Source organism: Pygocentrus nattereri, chromosome 14 (assembly GCF_015220715.1).
Source record: "Pygocentrus nattereri isolate fPygNat1 chromosome 14, fPygNat1.pri, whole genome shotgun sequence".
Taxonomy (NCBI): domain Eukaryota; kingdom Metazoa; phylum Chordata; class Actinopteri; order Characiformes; family Serrasalmidae; genus Pygocentrus; species Pygocentrus nattereri.
The window spans coordinates 6049820-6065000 of record NC_051224.1 but is presented as its reverse complement, the minus strand read 5'-3'; the positions used below and the strand labels follow the sequence as shown (position 1 = coordinate 6065000).

The 15181-nt window shown below is 38.9% G+C and overlaps 1 protein-coding gene across 3 annotated transcripts in view; it reads left to right on the top strand.

Annotated features, from left to right (window-relative positions):
* grb2b (growth factor receptor-bound protein 2b) overlaps positions 1-11521 on the top strand; it is a 37373-nt gene extending 25852 nt beyond the window's left edge. For all 3 annotated transcript variants that reach the window (XM_017705674.2, XM_037544959.1, XM_017705675.2), the window contains 4 exons: positions 1021-1118; positions 8548-8670; positions 9885-10053; positions 10707-11521. In XM_017705674.2, coding sequence (XP_017561163.1) covers positions 1021-1118; positions 8548-8670; positions 9885-10053; positions 10707-10892 — 576 coding nt within the window. In that variant the 3' untranslated portion in view covers positions 10893-11521. The remainder of the gene's footprint in view (positions 1-1020; positions 1119-8547; positions 8671-9884; positions 10054-10706) is intronic.
* Positions 11522-15181: the final 3660 nt, after the last annotated feature.

Genomic DNA, 15181 nt, shown 5'->3' with positions numbered 1-15181 from the left:
AAAATAAATGAATAAATAAATAAAAATCCCAAAAATTCACGTTTATTGCCCACTTTTGTGGCTACCATGAAGAAAAATCTCACGAGCCAAAAATTGGACTTTGTTGAATGTTTTCAGCATTAAACCTAAGGTAGAACAGCTGTTGATGCTGTTTTTTTTGAGGTGTCATGTTTGTCTTTTTTTTTTTTTTTTGTGTAAGATTCACAGAGAACATACTGGGACATTCTGGCCCTGGAGGAGTTATTTCAAAGAAAGTTTGCTTGAATAGAACAAGTAACAATAACATCAGTGTCCAGGTTTTAGGTTTTTTGAGCAGCAATAAGATTTAATCCTGTTTGATCCTTTTCCATTATTTTCGAGTACATAGATACTAGCCAAGATTTATTATTACCACATCATTCAGGTTGTTCAAATTCTGATTTTGCGGTAATAGAGTAAGTGCTGTATCTTTATACTGTACTGAAAATGGTTTCGTTACCAAAAATGTGCCAAATTGAAACGCTGTGGGGCTGAGCGTTTTGGGGGGCTCATTTGCATTTTTCGTGCTTATTGGCAGAGGAGTTCTGGTTTTAGTGCTGTGGAACCTTTTCTCCGAGGCATGAGTCAATAACCCACAGTTTCACAGAAACTGACTGCCACCCAGATAGATATGAGACATCTACACTGCGTTTCAGTGCACACATAAAGATATGCATGCCTGAATTTCACAAGCACATGTGCTAAATAAAGAGTGCAGCTCTTATCAGTGACACCAAGAGAACCCATGCATAAGACACACACACTACGCACCATTGTATGTAGATATTGTTATTGCAGTTGCTATATTATTGTTATTGTATGCTATATTTAAGTGTATAATTAATTGTATTCAAATTGTTGTTCTCGCATCTAAATATTCACTCTGTTGCAACATTACTGACCAGTTTTAGTCACATAATCCGTCCACTGTCAAATGATGTTGGCTTATATGTATAATTTCTGATCCAGTTTTAACCACTATTAACTTTTATTTTATTTCAGGTATTGAATGAGGAATGTGACCAGAACTGGTATAAGGCAGAGCTGAATGGCAAAGACGGTTTCATTCCAAAGAATTACATAGAAATGAAAGCACATCCGTGAGTACAACTGCTTCCTCTTTTCCTCTGTCTTCCAGCTGCCTACATTCTCATCACCCTTGGGAGCTTAGCCAGATATTTCTAACCGTCCCTGGTGAGTGCAGTGACAGGATTGTGTAGCTTAAGACGAAACGCATCATCATTGTAGCTTAATCTTCTAATCTGTGAGAACAGCCAGTAGACTGCAGAGGCAGTAATGTGGAGCGAGAGTGTTTAGTATGGCTCTCAGTGGTAGCAGTGAACTTTTTTTGTAATCACATCAGCAGGTCCCTGTGGGAGTCTGAGCATAGCTAAACCACAGTGGAGATTCTAAAAGAGCAGGCCATACTTTGTACATCTGCTCACATTTTGTCAGAGACTACAGTGCTGAACAGGAGTTGAATAAATGTCCCAGCCCAGACTTGGTTTAAAGGTGTAGTTAAACAGACAAGATACGTTCACTTTCCCCTTAAGCCAAACATCAGCCAAACCGTTCACTGCCTGACATTTACTTCTTTTCTTTTGGAACTACCACTTCACTGTAATAGAAATTTGTCATCCAGGATCTTTGTGGATTTTAAAGATTTTATAGATTATAAAGTCCTTTTAACTGCAATTATTTTAGCTCCAATGCAAAACTAAAGAAGCAAACATCTTGGTTAGCTGTCTTGATTTCTGGCCTGATTTCTCAGTTCTCGTTCGTCCAGTTTAAGCAGTTTAAAGTAGTTCTTGATCAGAAGCTGATAATGCCATAGGTAATGGGGGAGCACAGTGGCACTATCCACAAAAATGACCTTACCCAGTTTTGAGAGCTGCTGCACTAAATCACGGCTTTCTGGCTACTCATTTAACTCATTTTACTCATATTCTCAGTTCAGTTGACTGTTTTTCCTGTAGATTTAAACTCTTAATTGTGTCCAAGTGATTTACTCTCTAACTCCCTCTTTCTGCATTTTTGGTGTCCTGTATAATACAATTGAAATTTTGCTAAGGAGCAGTGAAATAGCTAAATGGAAATTGAAGCATAATAAATTTTGCATTTCATTTTTCTGGAAAATGTTTTCTTTTTGGTTCTCTTTGGAAAGAGGACCTACCAGTGAAGAAGCATCTGTAGGTGTAATTATATCTCAGCCACTGTATCCATGTCTTTTGTGTTTGTTGTGTGAAAATGTTTTTTTTTTTCTAATGTTTACCCATTTCATTTAATTTTCTCTCCAGTGCTAGTTGTTAGTTCTATCTTGTTACCCAGATCTCTTGTATTGCATGATGCTACCACTCAGTAACACTGTGGCTTCATCTGTGGCATACCTGTAGCCTACTGGCAATTTTGAAGGACCGATCTTTAGAGAAGAGGATATCTGCCCACAATTGGCTAATTAACATTAGAAAAAGACACCTACAATCGGCTGTTCTCAAAATTGACAAAGGAACTAAGAATCCTTCCCACTCGTTTGGAGCACCTGTCTATGGCGTCACTGAGAATCAAACCCAGGAACCTATTTTAGCCATTTGTGTGATGATATAAGAAAACAATACTTGACTATTTCTGGAATAAAGCATTTTCTGGTTAACCACGCTCTCACAAGGTTCTCTGAGCATCTTGTTTGTTCGTGTCCAAGTAGCTGAACAATCTTGTAATTGTTTTTGGTGCCATCTTTTGAAAAAAGATGCAACACTTTAGTGCTAATAGTGCTTAGTGCAGTACATTTTCTCTCTTCCTCTCAGTTCAGGTTCAGTACATCGGGATTTATTGCCATGACTGCCTTACATGCAATGTTGCCAGAGGAATCATAAGTTAATGTTGCCCTTTAGTGTATGCTAGGCGAAATGTACCTATGTACTTGCACATGCACAAATCGGTATGTCTTAATTTCTGATGCAAAAGAATTCAGGTGAAACAAAAATAATAAAGTATCTAGACCCACCATAGATGGCATTGATTGCATTTATAATTTGCACCAATGAGTTTATGCTGCTGAACTTGGTAGTATGCACAAAAGAGGGGTGCTCCAATCCACATCTTTATTCAGTAAACACAGCTGTTCTTGTACAGAAAAGAGGACGTAGAGTTGTGAATATCTGTTGTGCTTATTTTAATTGTGGAAATCACATATAGTGAAGAGAAGCTCAGTTTGAGTGTTTACCTGCTGTGAAGAATGCTGGAATAATGGCAAAGAGACACATTCAGTTCCAAAAATAGCAGTATATGCTGATTACATTCAAGAAATGCTTCCCCCCCCAATTGTCCCTGAAACAAACCTGGTTTTGTGTAGCTTTTTTTGATGTCATCAGATAGTGCTATGTTTACACTGCCCATTTGTTTTTTGTGTGCTCTTTTGACAAACATTTATTATTTAAAACCACATTTTTAGTAAATGTCACATTCAGTATATCAATGATGGTTTCATAAAACAAACCTTAACACTGTTGGTGTCTTTCACTTCAGATCTTGTAGTGGCTCCTGTAGTTTAGTCTCGTTGCTCCTTTTAGGGCTTGATCTGAGTCTGGCAGGAGTTTCAGATCATAGATTGGAGCACAGAGCACTCACTCGTACAAAGATGAAAGAAAAAAAAATATTAATTTGACTTCGCTTTTGATTTCATGCCCATTATTTATAATTATAAATAAATTGAGAAGTGGTCCCAGCCCTAGTGGTAACAGGTCTTTTGATTATGCTCTGAGGCTTGTTGACAAAGTTGCATGAGTTTCAGATTTGAGTGTTTAGCACTGCTTCATGTTGGAAATTGTACCACTGTTTCGGATGTCAGTAACTCTGAGTGTTTTGTTTGTTTGTTTGTTTGTCTGTCTGTTTGTTTTAATTAACTCCCATCACCACCTCTCCTTTTGAAGAATTTCTTTGCAATTGTTATGTATTGTATAACATATAAAGTACAAAGGCCAACAAAAAGTGACTGACTATAGTAGCTCAAACATGGGCAGTAACACATGAGAATAGAAATGAAAGAAAGGAGAAAATATTTAACATTTTTGAAAAAATAATATTGTGAATTATGCATGTTCTACAAATGCATATGCATGTAAATGGCTTTATCTTCTGTATCCTCCATCAGCCTCTATCATTTTTTTTCTCACTGCTTTTAGATGCTATTGAATATTGACCCACTCAGTGTCACTGGCTGCCCAGCAGGTCCTAACTAGGGTCTTGGGCATGATGGGAGTTTGGTTATTTGTCAGTCATTCATTTGTATGTGTTTGCATAACAGGTGACTTTTCTCTCGGTCTTTGATGGAGAGAAAGGAGTGGGCACTAAGGACAGCTGGGCCTTGTGGGAGTCTCCACAGGGTTACCATAGTCCTCGGGGGCAGGGAGGCGTCCCTTATCAGGCCCTGGGATGTAAATGTGTGTAATCATACAGAGATGTGGTTGTCAGGGGAGATCTGATGGCTACTTCCTCATTACCTGCTGTCTGTGCTGTAGATGAATAGGAAACAGATGTGTAACGTCTGCGTTTGACTTATGTATAAAATAAAGCACATAGCCATGTGGTCTTCATAGACAGATGTTGTCAGTAGAATGGGTTATCCTGAAGGGCTTGGTGATTTAACACGGCACTGTCATAGAATGCCACCTTTGCAACAAGTTAGTTCGTGACGTTTCTGCACTACTAGGTCTGCCCCGGTGAACTAAAAGTGCTGTATATAATATGTATATAATGCTGTATATAATGTTATAAAATGGTAGCATTAACAACAGTGTAGCCACAAAGCAATAGACCACACACACTCATAGAGTGGGGCTGCCATGTAGCATGACGCCCATCTGTTGCGTCGCTCAATACAGAATCTCAAACTGCCTCAGCACAAGAACTGTGCGACAAGAGCGTCATGAAATGGGATTTCATGGCCAAGTAGCTGCACAGAAGAGTAAGAACACTATGCAGTGCCAAAGGGTGCAAACCATGCTATTGAACTGTAAAGCCAAAAGTAAAGTTTGGGAGAGGAGGGATAATGGTCTGGGGCTGTTTCAGGGTTTGGTCTCAGCCCCTTAATACCTGTGAAGGGTAATGTTCATGCTACACCATACAAAATTATTTTAAACAATTATTTGCTTCCGATGTTGTGGCAACAGTTTAGGGAAGGCCTTTTCCTGTTTCAGTGTGACTGAGCAAGGTCCATAAAGACATGGTTTGGTGAGTTTTGGTGTGGAGGAACTCCAGTGGTCTGCACCGAGCCTTATTGGCCAACATCGGTGCCTGATCTCACAAATGCTCTTTTGACTAAATGGACACAAATTCCCAAAGACGCACTGCAAAATCTTCTAAGAAGCTTTAACAAATGACTGGAGGCCATAAATGCTTGAAGGCCATATTAATGCCTGTTTTTGAAATGGTTTCATGTAGTTTTCATATAGGTGTGGTGGACAGATGTCCACATACATCTGGCCATATAGTGTGTTTTAAAGATCTTTTTGACGTTTTGATTGTGGTCTGTAAACAGAGAATCAAAAACGTTTAACACAATCATGGAAAACATTGATGGGTCATTCTACAGGAACGTCCACTTTCCTATCTCTCCATAGGTGTCACTGGTGTAGCCAGTTCTCATTGGTGTTACACATAAAGGTAACACCAGAGACGGTAACACCAGTGATGTTTTTGATGAAAAATGCATTTTACAAAATAGTTGCTACAGAGCGTCAACCACATGTCAGTCATGGAATATCCACTAAATTTAATCCATTTGTGTTTTTGTTTTTTCACAGTTACCTAAGAATAAAGTAGGTCACACCAGTGACTTCAGCTAAAAGCTTCATGTGAAATCATGAGCTAATTGAGAAATGAGAAATTGATTTCTGATAACTGAAAGGACACAGTGGACTTACCATGTGCTTTTTTTCATAGATCCTCAGGAAACAGAAAAAATGAAGTCAAGTGATGTCATCAGTGTGATTTTTATTACAAAGTTAAAGATTTTTTTAAACCAGTGACACGACTCCTGGGGACGACTTTCGTTACATATTTTGTAATATTCATTTGGCATTTGTTTTCTTTGTCATTTACTTTATATATTCCATAGTTGTGTATAGATTATTGTAGTAAAATTGCAGAAAAATGTGGTTTAGGTTTTTTTTTCTTTTTCTTCAAAACATGATACTCATCTTTTACACATGACTGTGGGGACAAGCAATTCTGTGGCTCTTGGATTTCTACATAATTGATGTTGACACAAAATGGGATGTTCGGTAAAACTGTCAGTTATCACGAAGATATAAGAAGCCAATAATTATAATTAATAAATGCCCCTGAATGGAAGTGATGTAACAAACCTCTCTTTACACAATTGGAGCAATACAAAATTTAAAAAACACCCAAAATTGTGCAAAATAAAAGAAATACCAACAGCTGCTTGCATCAGTACTGCAAGCATGTTTTTATGGGCTGCAAGGCTAAGAAACAATCAGCATTACCTCCAGTAGATTTTACTAAAAAGTGGAATAAAAATATGAAAATATAGATTTACTTTTTATATTTTATAGGCAAACAAGAAAAAGCATACATTGTTTTATATTTGTTTAGTTTTTAAATGTTTGTTGTGACAGTAGCCATTACTGTCCCTCACACCTAAAACACAATACTAGGAATGAGAGCAGTCCTGAACTTTGATGCATTTTTACAGACTTGTAGTTCAGGGTGGTGTAGTTTTTAAGCTATGCACGCGTGTTACCTAGTTACCTGTTCACCACATGGAGGAGTAGGGTTCAGTCCCAGTGCAGAAAACACTTGTTAGTCAATGTCTCATTAAATTATTAAATTATCATTAAATATGTTCTATCATTTCAGCTCTCAACAGTGTGTTTATTGTGTAAACCCGGAGCATGATGTTCAAAAATACGATTTATCGTGCAGCCCTATACTCCATTCTGATTGGCTGAAATTAAACCACTGCATCATTAAATGAAATCGATCATGAAGAAATAAAGTTTATTATTATTACTCTGACATACACAGACATTAAGTATCTTTTCATGCGACATAATGGACGTGTTCTATTTTAAATAAATAAAATTAAACATGGTAATAAATAAGAGTGCTTGTATTAAATGTCTGGCAGGTCAGAGAACACAAGCTTGTAGTATTGGATGCACTACAGCTGTGGCAGTGTCAAATCAACCACAAAAAAATAAAAAAAGTCACAAAAACCCAAACTCTGGTTTGGACTCCAGCAAATGAACTAAATTTACAGGTGCAAACAGGTTAAAAGCAGTTTTGACTCATGATGAAATGTACTTATTTGTGGTGTTCAGAGGAATGATATAAACTGTCACTGTGTGTGTGTGTGTGTGTGTGTGTGTGTGTGTGTGTGTGTGTGTGTGTGTGTGTGTGTGTGTGTGTGTATTTATTGCTAAGCTGTACATTAATTGGTGTGTAAATGCATGAGACTATGAAAATATTGTAATTCTTATTCTAGTTGGGATTTTAAGGAGCCAGAGTGTTTTTGTTTGTTTTCCCCCAGTGCCCCTGAGGTAGATTTCCACACTGTTGTGTGTGAATGATGTGCGTGTGTGTGATGACGCAAGCCGAGCCCATCCCCATGCTCTTGTACACTGATGTTAATTGCTCGACAGACTTTTTATCAGATCAGGAGCTGAAGTGTCCTCAGGCTGTCCGAAGCTTTTCCATACAGGACTGCTTTAATTCTGAGAACTTTGTCTCATTCTCTTCATTATTCATCTACATGCCGTCCAGGCAGATCGTCAACTTTGACAGCTGTTTTAATTATTAACTTCCCTCTCCTCTCATCTTCCCTCTTCACTTGTACCTAATTCATTTTCTCTATTAACGTTTTTTTTTTTTTTTTTTTTCCCTGGACCGTTCCGGGTGCTCTGCAGATGTTTTCTCAGCTCTCAGATCTTTATCTCTCCCCTCACCCCTGCTGGGTGTTTTCTCTCATCAACCTTCTGGCTGCTTAGCTGTAAACCTCAGTTTACTTCTAATCTGAAAGTAACATCAGTAAGTTAGGCATTACAGATGACTTGCATAGCAGAGAAGATACCACAGAATACCGGTATCTAGGCCTCCAGTCTGTTTTGAGCCATCACCTAATGCTAGGTGATGTCTACACCAGAATACAGGTAGCTATGTCACATCATGATAAAGGTTTTTAAGTTTAATGGTGTTGTTAGATGTAAATGGTTATATCCATAATAACATTCTAGTTCATTCCCTGTTGCAATGCTGGCACAATACACTGTGAAAGGTTCCCTGGTTCCTGTGGTTCGTTTTGTCTTCAGTATTCAGTAAGAATGAGGTCATTATTAATAAGGCATTTGGGAAATATCATGAATCTCTCAGCCTAAATATTCAGGATAGTAGTTGGAGGAAAGTACCTCTTGATCCACTACTCTAGCCTTGGTGATTGATTGCTCAGCAGTGCTGACACTGATTTAGGGTCCATGTGCTAATTTATACTGTATGTGTGTACATGTGCAGGTGGTTCTTCGGGCGGATTCCTCGGGCCAGAGCGGAGGAGCTGCTGAACAAACAGAGGCACGATGGAGCTTTCCTTATTAGAGAGAGCGAGAGCGCACCTGGAGACTTCTCCCTGTCGGTCAAGTAAGTGACCACACTCAAGCACACCCTCATTCTCTCTCACTATGATTTTCATGTTTTCATTGTAAATTTTCTCACGCTTCATCTCTCGTGCTAATCTCTCTTTGCATTTGTCCGCGTCTACTTAACACTTCTGATTTGATCTCCTTCACCTCGCTTGCACAAGTAACACAGGTCACATGCTGTTCACTTCGCTATGCCTGTGTCATAAGTTTTATTTTTCTTTTAATATAAACAGAAAAAATCATCCATATTGCTAGAGATCCGTCATTCTGATTCTGACATTTGTTTCTTTGAATTTTGAATTCCTTAATGATGATTAATTATAATTGATGAATGCTTTTTCCCCACTTCATGTACAGATTCAGTTGCGATGAATAACCTTAAGTCAAGCTCTCTGACAACTTCTTCTTTCTTTAAATCAGTTGTTAATTGCCTCATGTGTGATCTGCATGCCAGGACAGAGTGTGATTAGTGGTCAGGAGACATGTTTACTCATGCTCACACACTTTTAATTGAGAAAGAGAGAAATTTTATTTTGACATCTCTAGACTGTGCAGAACATTTCTTACAGGTCAACATTTCTTCAGGAAGTCTTGCCATTCCAGTCTTTGTAGGTTTTTAACTTGCCTCTAGTGGTTATTTCACTCTACAGCTCCAAAATCTAGCCTTCAGTCTTCCCTTTGGTGCCTGCTTTGTTTCATTTGCTTGCATGAGTGTGTGTGTGGGTCCGAGTTTCCTTCTACTGTCTGCGTGTGTGTCATTAATCTGTTCTGGCCTTTCGTGAGCAGTTCTATATGTAAAACAACTCTTTGATTGTCGTCAGCATAATTGCTCGTTTTATCCCAACCCCATGTGCATGTTCCCTCACTGATAAACACGATGCCTGTCTCCGTTTCCAGTCAGTCTGATGAGCGTGCGTGTGTTTGTGTGATCTATGATAAGGTCATCGCGCAGCTCATACCGGACTCAGACGGTCAGACATTTGAATACATTTTATTGTCAGATTTTACTTCGCCACTATAACAAGTTTGTTAAGGATAAGCTTAGAGTGGGCTCTGTTACTACCTACAGAGTAACTGGCTGAGTCTGAAACCAGGTTATGTGCTACTGTATCTTCTTTCAGTATCTCTGTTTGCTCCAGCCCTTGTCGGTCTTCTGTGGGTCATAAATGGGCCACACTCACTCACGTGTGCTCTCCCTTTCTTTGCCTGCAGGTTCGGTAATGATGTGCAGCACTTTAAGGTGTTGCGTGATGGAGCAGGGAAATACTTCCTGTGGGTGGTAAAGTTTAACTCCCTCAACGAACTGGTGGATTATCATCGCACCACCTCCGTCTCTCGAAACCAACAGATCTTTCTACGAGATATTGAGCAGGTGCCTCAGGTCAGTCAGCACTTTTACACTCTAATGTAAAAGGAAGAAGTTAGACCATATGGGCCGCCCTTCCCTGAGACGGTCATAACAGCAGTGACCGTGCACTGTTGCAGCATTTGGTTTGTTTAGCATTTGGAGTACAGGTCATATGGACTGCATCACCAAATAAACTTGTGACATGATGATTCTTGGCGTACATTTCACATTAAAAGAATGGTTTGGTCAGAAATGAAATTTATACAATTTCTCCTTACCCAAAATATAAAATATCAGGAGCTAATCTAATGTAGCTAATAAGTAATGCATTGATGTTGGCAAGCAGTTAGAATTGTGTGAAGCTGTTAAGCAATCTCAAGTAGATAAATGCGTCTATATTTCTGATGCTGTATAAAATACGGATAGCCTAAAAAATAAATAAATAAAAACAAATAAAAGTTGCCTAAAATTTTGTCCATATGTTCGTATACAAATTGAAGGGCTTTTCTCTGGGGTTTGCACAGTATGCACTGTGCAGTATATGTTTCAAAATAAACTTGGTTTGAGTTCTGTATTTGTTCTTGTGTTTAAAATGCTGTGCTATTATAAAATAAATGAATTTCAGGGCTCTGTACAGGGTCATTCGAACATTTCTAACTCGTGTTTATCTGATCTTGTATCTACAGCACCCTACATACGTGCAGGCCCTGTTTGATTTTGACCCTCAAGAAGATGGTGAGCTGGGTTTCCGGCGTGGAGATTTCATCCAAGTCTTGGACAACTCCGACCCCAACTGGTGGAAGGGCGCGTGCCATGGCCAAACAGGAATGTTCCCACGCAATTACGTTACACCTGTCAGTCGGAACATGTAGAAAAGAAAAGAAAAAAGAAAGTCCCTCCCTTCCTACACACATTTTCAAACAACCCAAAACCCCCACCCCCACCCCAGCCCCCAAACCCTTAACACCCTGTAATTTGCAGAGTGAAAAGGAGAAATGGAAACCTTGAAAATAGAAAGAAGAAAAATGTGTGGAGAATGGATGTCCCATCTCTTCGGTGACATCTGGGTGATATCAACGCTGATTCCTGAGAATATTTGCTTCACCATGAACGCTTGCAGCCAGGCCTGTGCAGTCTGCCAGGGCAAAGAGATAAAGCAACACCACACAGATTAAAACAAAATACGATGATTCTGTCTCTAGATTCACCCTGCTGCTTCTGCCTTTTCCCTACTCCCCCCTGCCCCCTCTCCTTTGTAGTGCATTTTTTCCTTTTCATTAATTTTTGGCTGCATGTTTTAATCACTGCATAACAGAAAATTCTAAGGCTGTTTTATTTTATAAAAAAAATTAAAAATATATATATAAGATTCAAGTTCAAAGAGAAAACTGATGCATCATACAAGTTTCCAAGTCTGAAATCATGGGCACAAGACCATTGTACATCAATTTTGAGCTGTGTAAAAAAAAAAAAAAAAAAAGACAAAAAAATCACCTATAAAGAGAATCCATTTTTTAAGAATATATATTATATATTTGTATGTGTTTGTCTGTTTTACCTTTACTCATGTTTTTTTTTTGTTTGTTTGTTTTGTTTTGTTTTTTCTTTTCCACTTGTAAATTATGTTCAGTTTTTTGGATGAAACAGAGTAGCTCTGGGACATGCTGAATCGTCAGTATAATTTTTATGAATTATATCTGAGATTGCTCAGATAAAGCCACATGATATTTAAATCATCACATATTCCATTGGAAACGTTTTTAGCAGCATACTTTTGCAAACCATTTATTGTCGGGATGCTACCATTCAGTGACATGCAAGTGAGAGCCATTTATCCAGCAGGAGTTTGTCTAATGTGAAATCGTATTAAGAGGCCAGACACCATTCTAAGCCAAGGTATTTATTGCAGCCACTTTTACTTCTTGGGCTGTGAATGTAGCTGACTTTAGTCCATAGAAATAAACATGAGGGAAGTAAGGTTGGAGTTCTGAACCACACAACTGCTTTGCGAGAGGTGAGTCTATTTACAGTGTCAAAAACGATATACAGTGTATGCATACATATGAACCTATATGCACCGGCGTGTATCAATTTAACCAGAAGATGTAAAATCTTCAGATTCTGATCTTTGCTACGTACGCCAGTCCACAGCTGGCATCAGTAATACCAGTGTGAGAAACCATAGAAAGAGAGAGTTTGTATGTGAATAGTAGAAATATCAGCTTTACTGATGTACCTTTTTTTTTTTTTTTTTTTTTTTTTTTTTTCTAGGTTTTTTTTTTTAATAAACCTCCCATTTGTTCATGTCTTTTGAGCACTTGTTCTGTCAGCCATTTAAATTCCTTTGTGTCTTATGTTTTTGTTTTTGGAATTTTTTTTCCAGCCTTTTTGTTTTGTGACCTGTAGTTGGGTTGTGTTGTGTTTATTTGTTCTCTCTGGATTAGTGCCTTTTTCTCTGGTGTGTCAATGTCTCCGGCCTGCTGCTTTGGCCTGCGTGGCAGGCTCTGTCAGTACCGCAGCGAGAGATCATGTCTGAACTCCTGCCTCCAAACCCACCAACCCCACACCCTCCCACCCTCCCAACACTCACTTGCACCAGTGCACCAGTGTCTTCATGGAACCAATTCTTCCTATTTAAATGTCTTGCATTCTTGTACCTAATGATACTTAAATGTTTTGGCTGTTTTTTTTTGTTTTGTTTTGTTTTTGTTTTTTTTTTTTTTTTGGGGCTCTTTTTTTAATTTGCTTTTTTTTTTTTTTTTTTTTTTTTTTTCAATTAATAAAAAGGAAATTCTGAAAATATCTCCAGGTTTACTGCATCATTTCTTTGTCACAGTGTGGTTTGGGGTAGATCTTGCTTATCGCCCCACACAGTGTTCGGTCATTTGACATTTTGGCCAATAAAACACTTTTTGTTTTCCCCATAATAAACCTATTTTGTCAGACTTGGACAGAATCGGTCTGAATCGGACAAACTACATTTTAAAGCACATTTTTTTGTAACCATAATGTTGGCTAATGCGGTGCTGAGGTGACCAATGATGGCCCTCCCTGCTGAGCTGGTCCACCTGGCACAACAGACGTTGTTCTATTTGCTAATATCACTATGAAATAAGATCTCAAATAAAACAAGGTTTTAAGTAAGTGGGCATGACAGTCGGAGGCTGTGCCTGCAGTAGATAAACAGAACCTGATGACATAAATATCAGATGACATCAGGAGCCACGATAGTCCCCACAATGACTAATAATATCCTAGCAATGTTTAAGTTAAGTTAAGCCTCTTGTTTTTTGGCACTGAAGCAGTCGATGTCAATTGTAAATGCAGTTCACATATGACCAACTTGTTTTTGATGTTCTAGCCACAATTTCTTCATTTTGGCCACAAAATTGAGTGTTCGTCAGCGTACCCCTGCTGTTTTCTATTAAATTGAAACCCCACCATTACTACTGAAAACTCCTGCTTTGTCAGGGCTCATATAAGCTAGTGTGTTACTTCATTCCTCGGGTATGATCGTGCCTGAGGTTGAAGAAAATGTTTTGGCAGCTACTTGGTGCTCCAAAGTTGAAGAACCCAGGGGGTAAAACGTGCTGAAAGCAGTTTAGATTTCAACATTATTAACCCCAAAGGAAAATGCAATGTCTGCATAGTCCCCCACAGTCCAACTGAAGTCCAGCTTGTTGACGTCCTGCTTGGTCATTATATGTGTGTTGCCTTGGGTCCTGCATGTGTGCAGTGGCTCTGCTCAGCCAGAACCTAAACATCACATTACTTACAGTCTGGTGAACCGTCTGCCTGTGTATGTGTGGTTTGTTTGTCTACTTGGCTTTACATCAGTGCTGGCTATTATGAAGACCACTTCCTGGCTGCATTTGGACTGTGGTACTGGCTGCCTCTTGACTGACCACAGCATGTTGCTCTCATGCGAATACTGAAAATGCCTTTAATCAACTATCAGCACTGAGTAGAGCTGTTCTCTGGAGAACGTTGGACCCTTTCGACGGTTAAATTCACCAAAACATTTTATACGATAACAGCTGATCTCTAGAAAGCTGTCGAATACTAATGCAGTTGGAGGGTCTTTTAGATGGAAAGTGGATCCAGGCAGTGACGTCCTTTCATCCCTTCCTGCTGTAGGTCATGTACAGACTTCTAACCATATGGCACGACTCAGTAGGCCTCAGGCCAGATGCAGGATGAATCTGAAACAGGTCATCTGCACTGCTTGACATCGCTTGGAGATGTTCAAAGCCATGGGTGGCCCTGAGATTAATATCGACAGACTGTGTGAACTTGGATGTCCTGTGTGACACTGATGACCCTGCATGGGAACACCCACAGAGGGATATTGCATCAGACAGGCCATCATGAATATGACCAAATACTGAACTCTGAAAAGGGAAACATAACGCCAGAAGGCTCCCTGATCAACTGAGGTTCATTTGCTGGAAGTAATCTGACACTTTAAAATCTGCAGCTATTGAGGTGGTGCAGTGTGAGGAATAAACACAGATGTTTGTTTAAAAGGGAATTCCACAGATTTTTCAAACTGTGTGCACATCTCAATTGGTGAGATATAAACATTCAGAAATGACCAATTTGCAGATTGTTATGGAGCCAGTACAGTGCCACTGTGACCAGTGTAATAACTATATATCGCTGCAGTCAGAACAAAACCCCATATCTCCAAAATGGTAACTTTACAGGAGAAGGACAAAACATACATTACTTTCCATGTAAGTCAGTGGAACGAGACTTTTTTACAAGTCATTTTTGGCCATTGTTTTTGGTCCATCCTTCATGAAGTTTACACACAATATAAAGTATCAAACCACTTTGAACTACTTTTCTTGTTTTTCTGTGTTAGACTCAAGGAAACACCTAAACTTAATCTCTGTGGCATATAGTCAATTACCTTAGACAATAATTTGGACACTTTTCTGTACTTAGTACAAGAACAGAATATCTATTCACTCCAAACATGCTTAGAATAGATGAAAAGGCACTTTCCCATTGGCTTCTACTGTAAGCTTGCTTTAAGTCAACAGGTTTTCTGTTCACTGTTAACTGATCATATGCAGCAGATAAAGCTTAGATTGAAAAATACGGTGTTATAGTGTTGAGCATTAACATTTCTGAGTAAATTCTACTGAAGGTGATT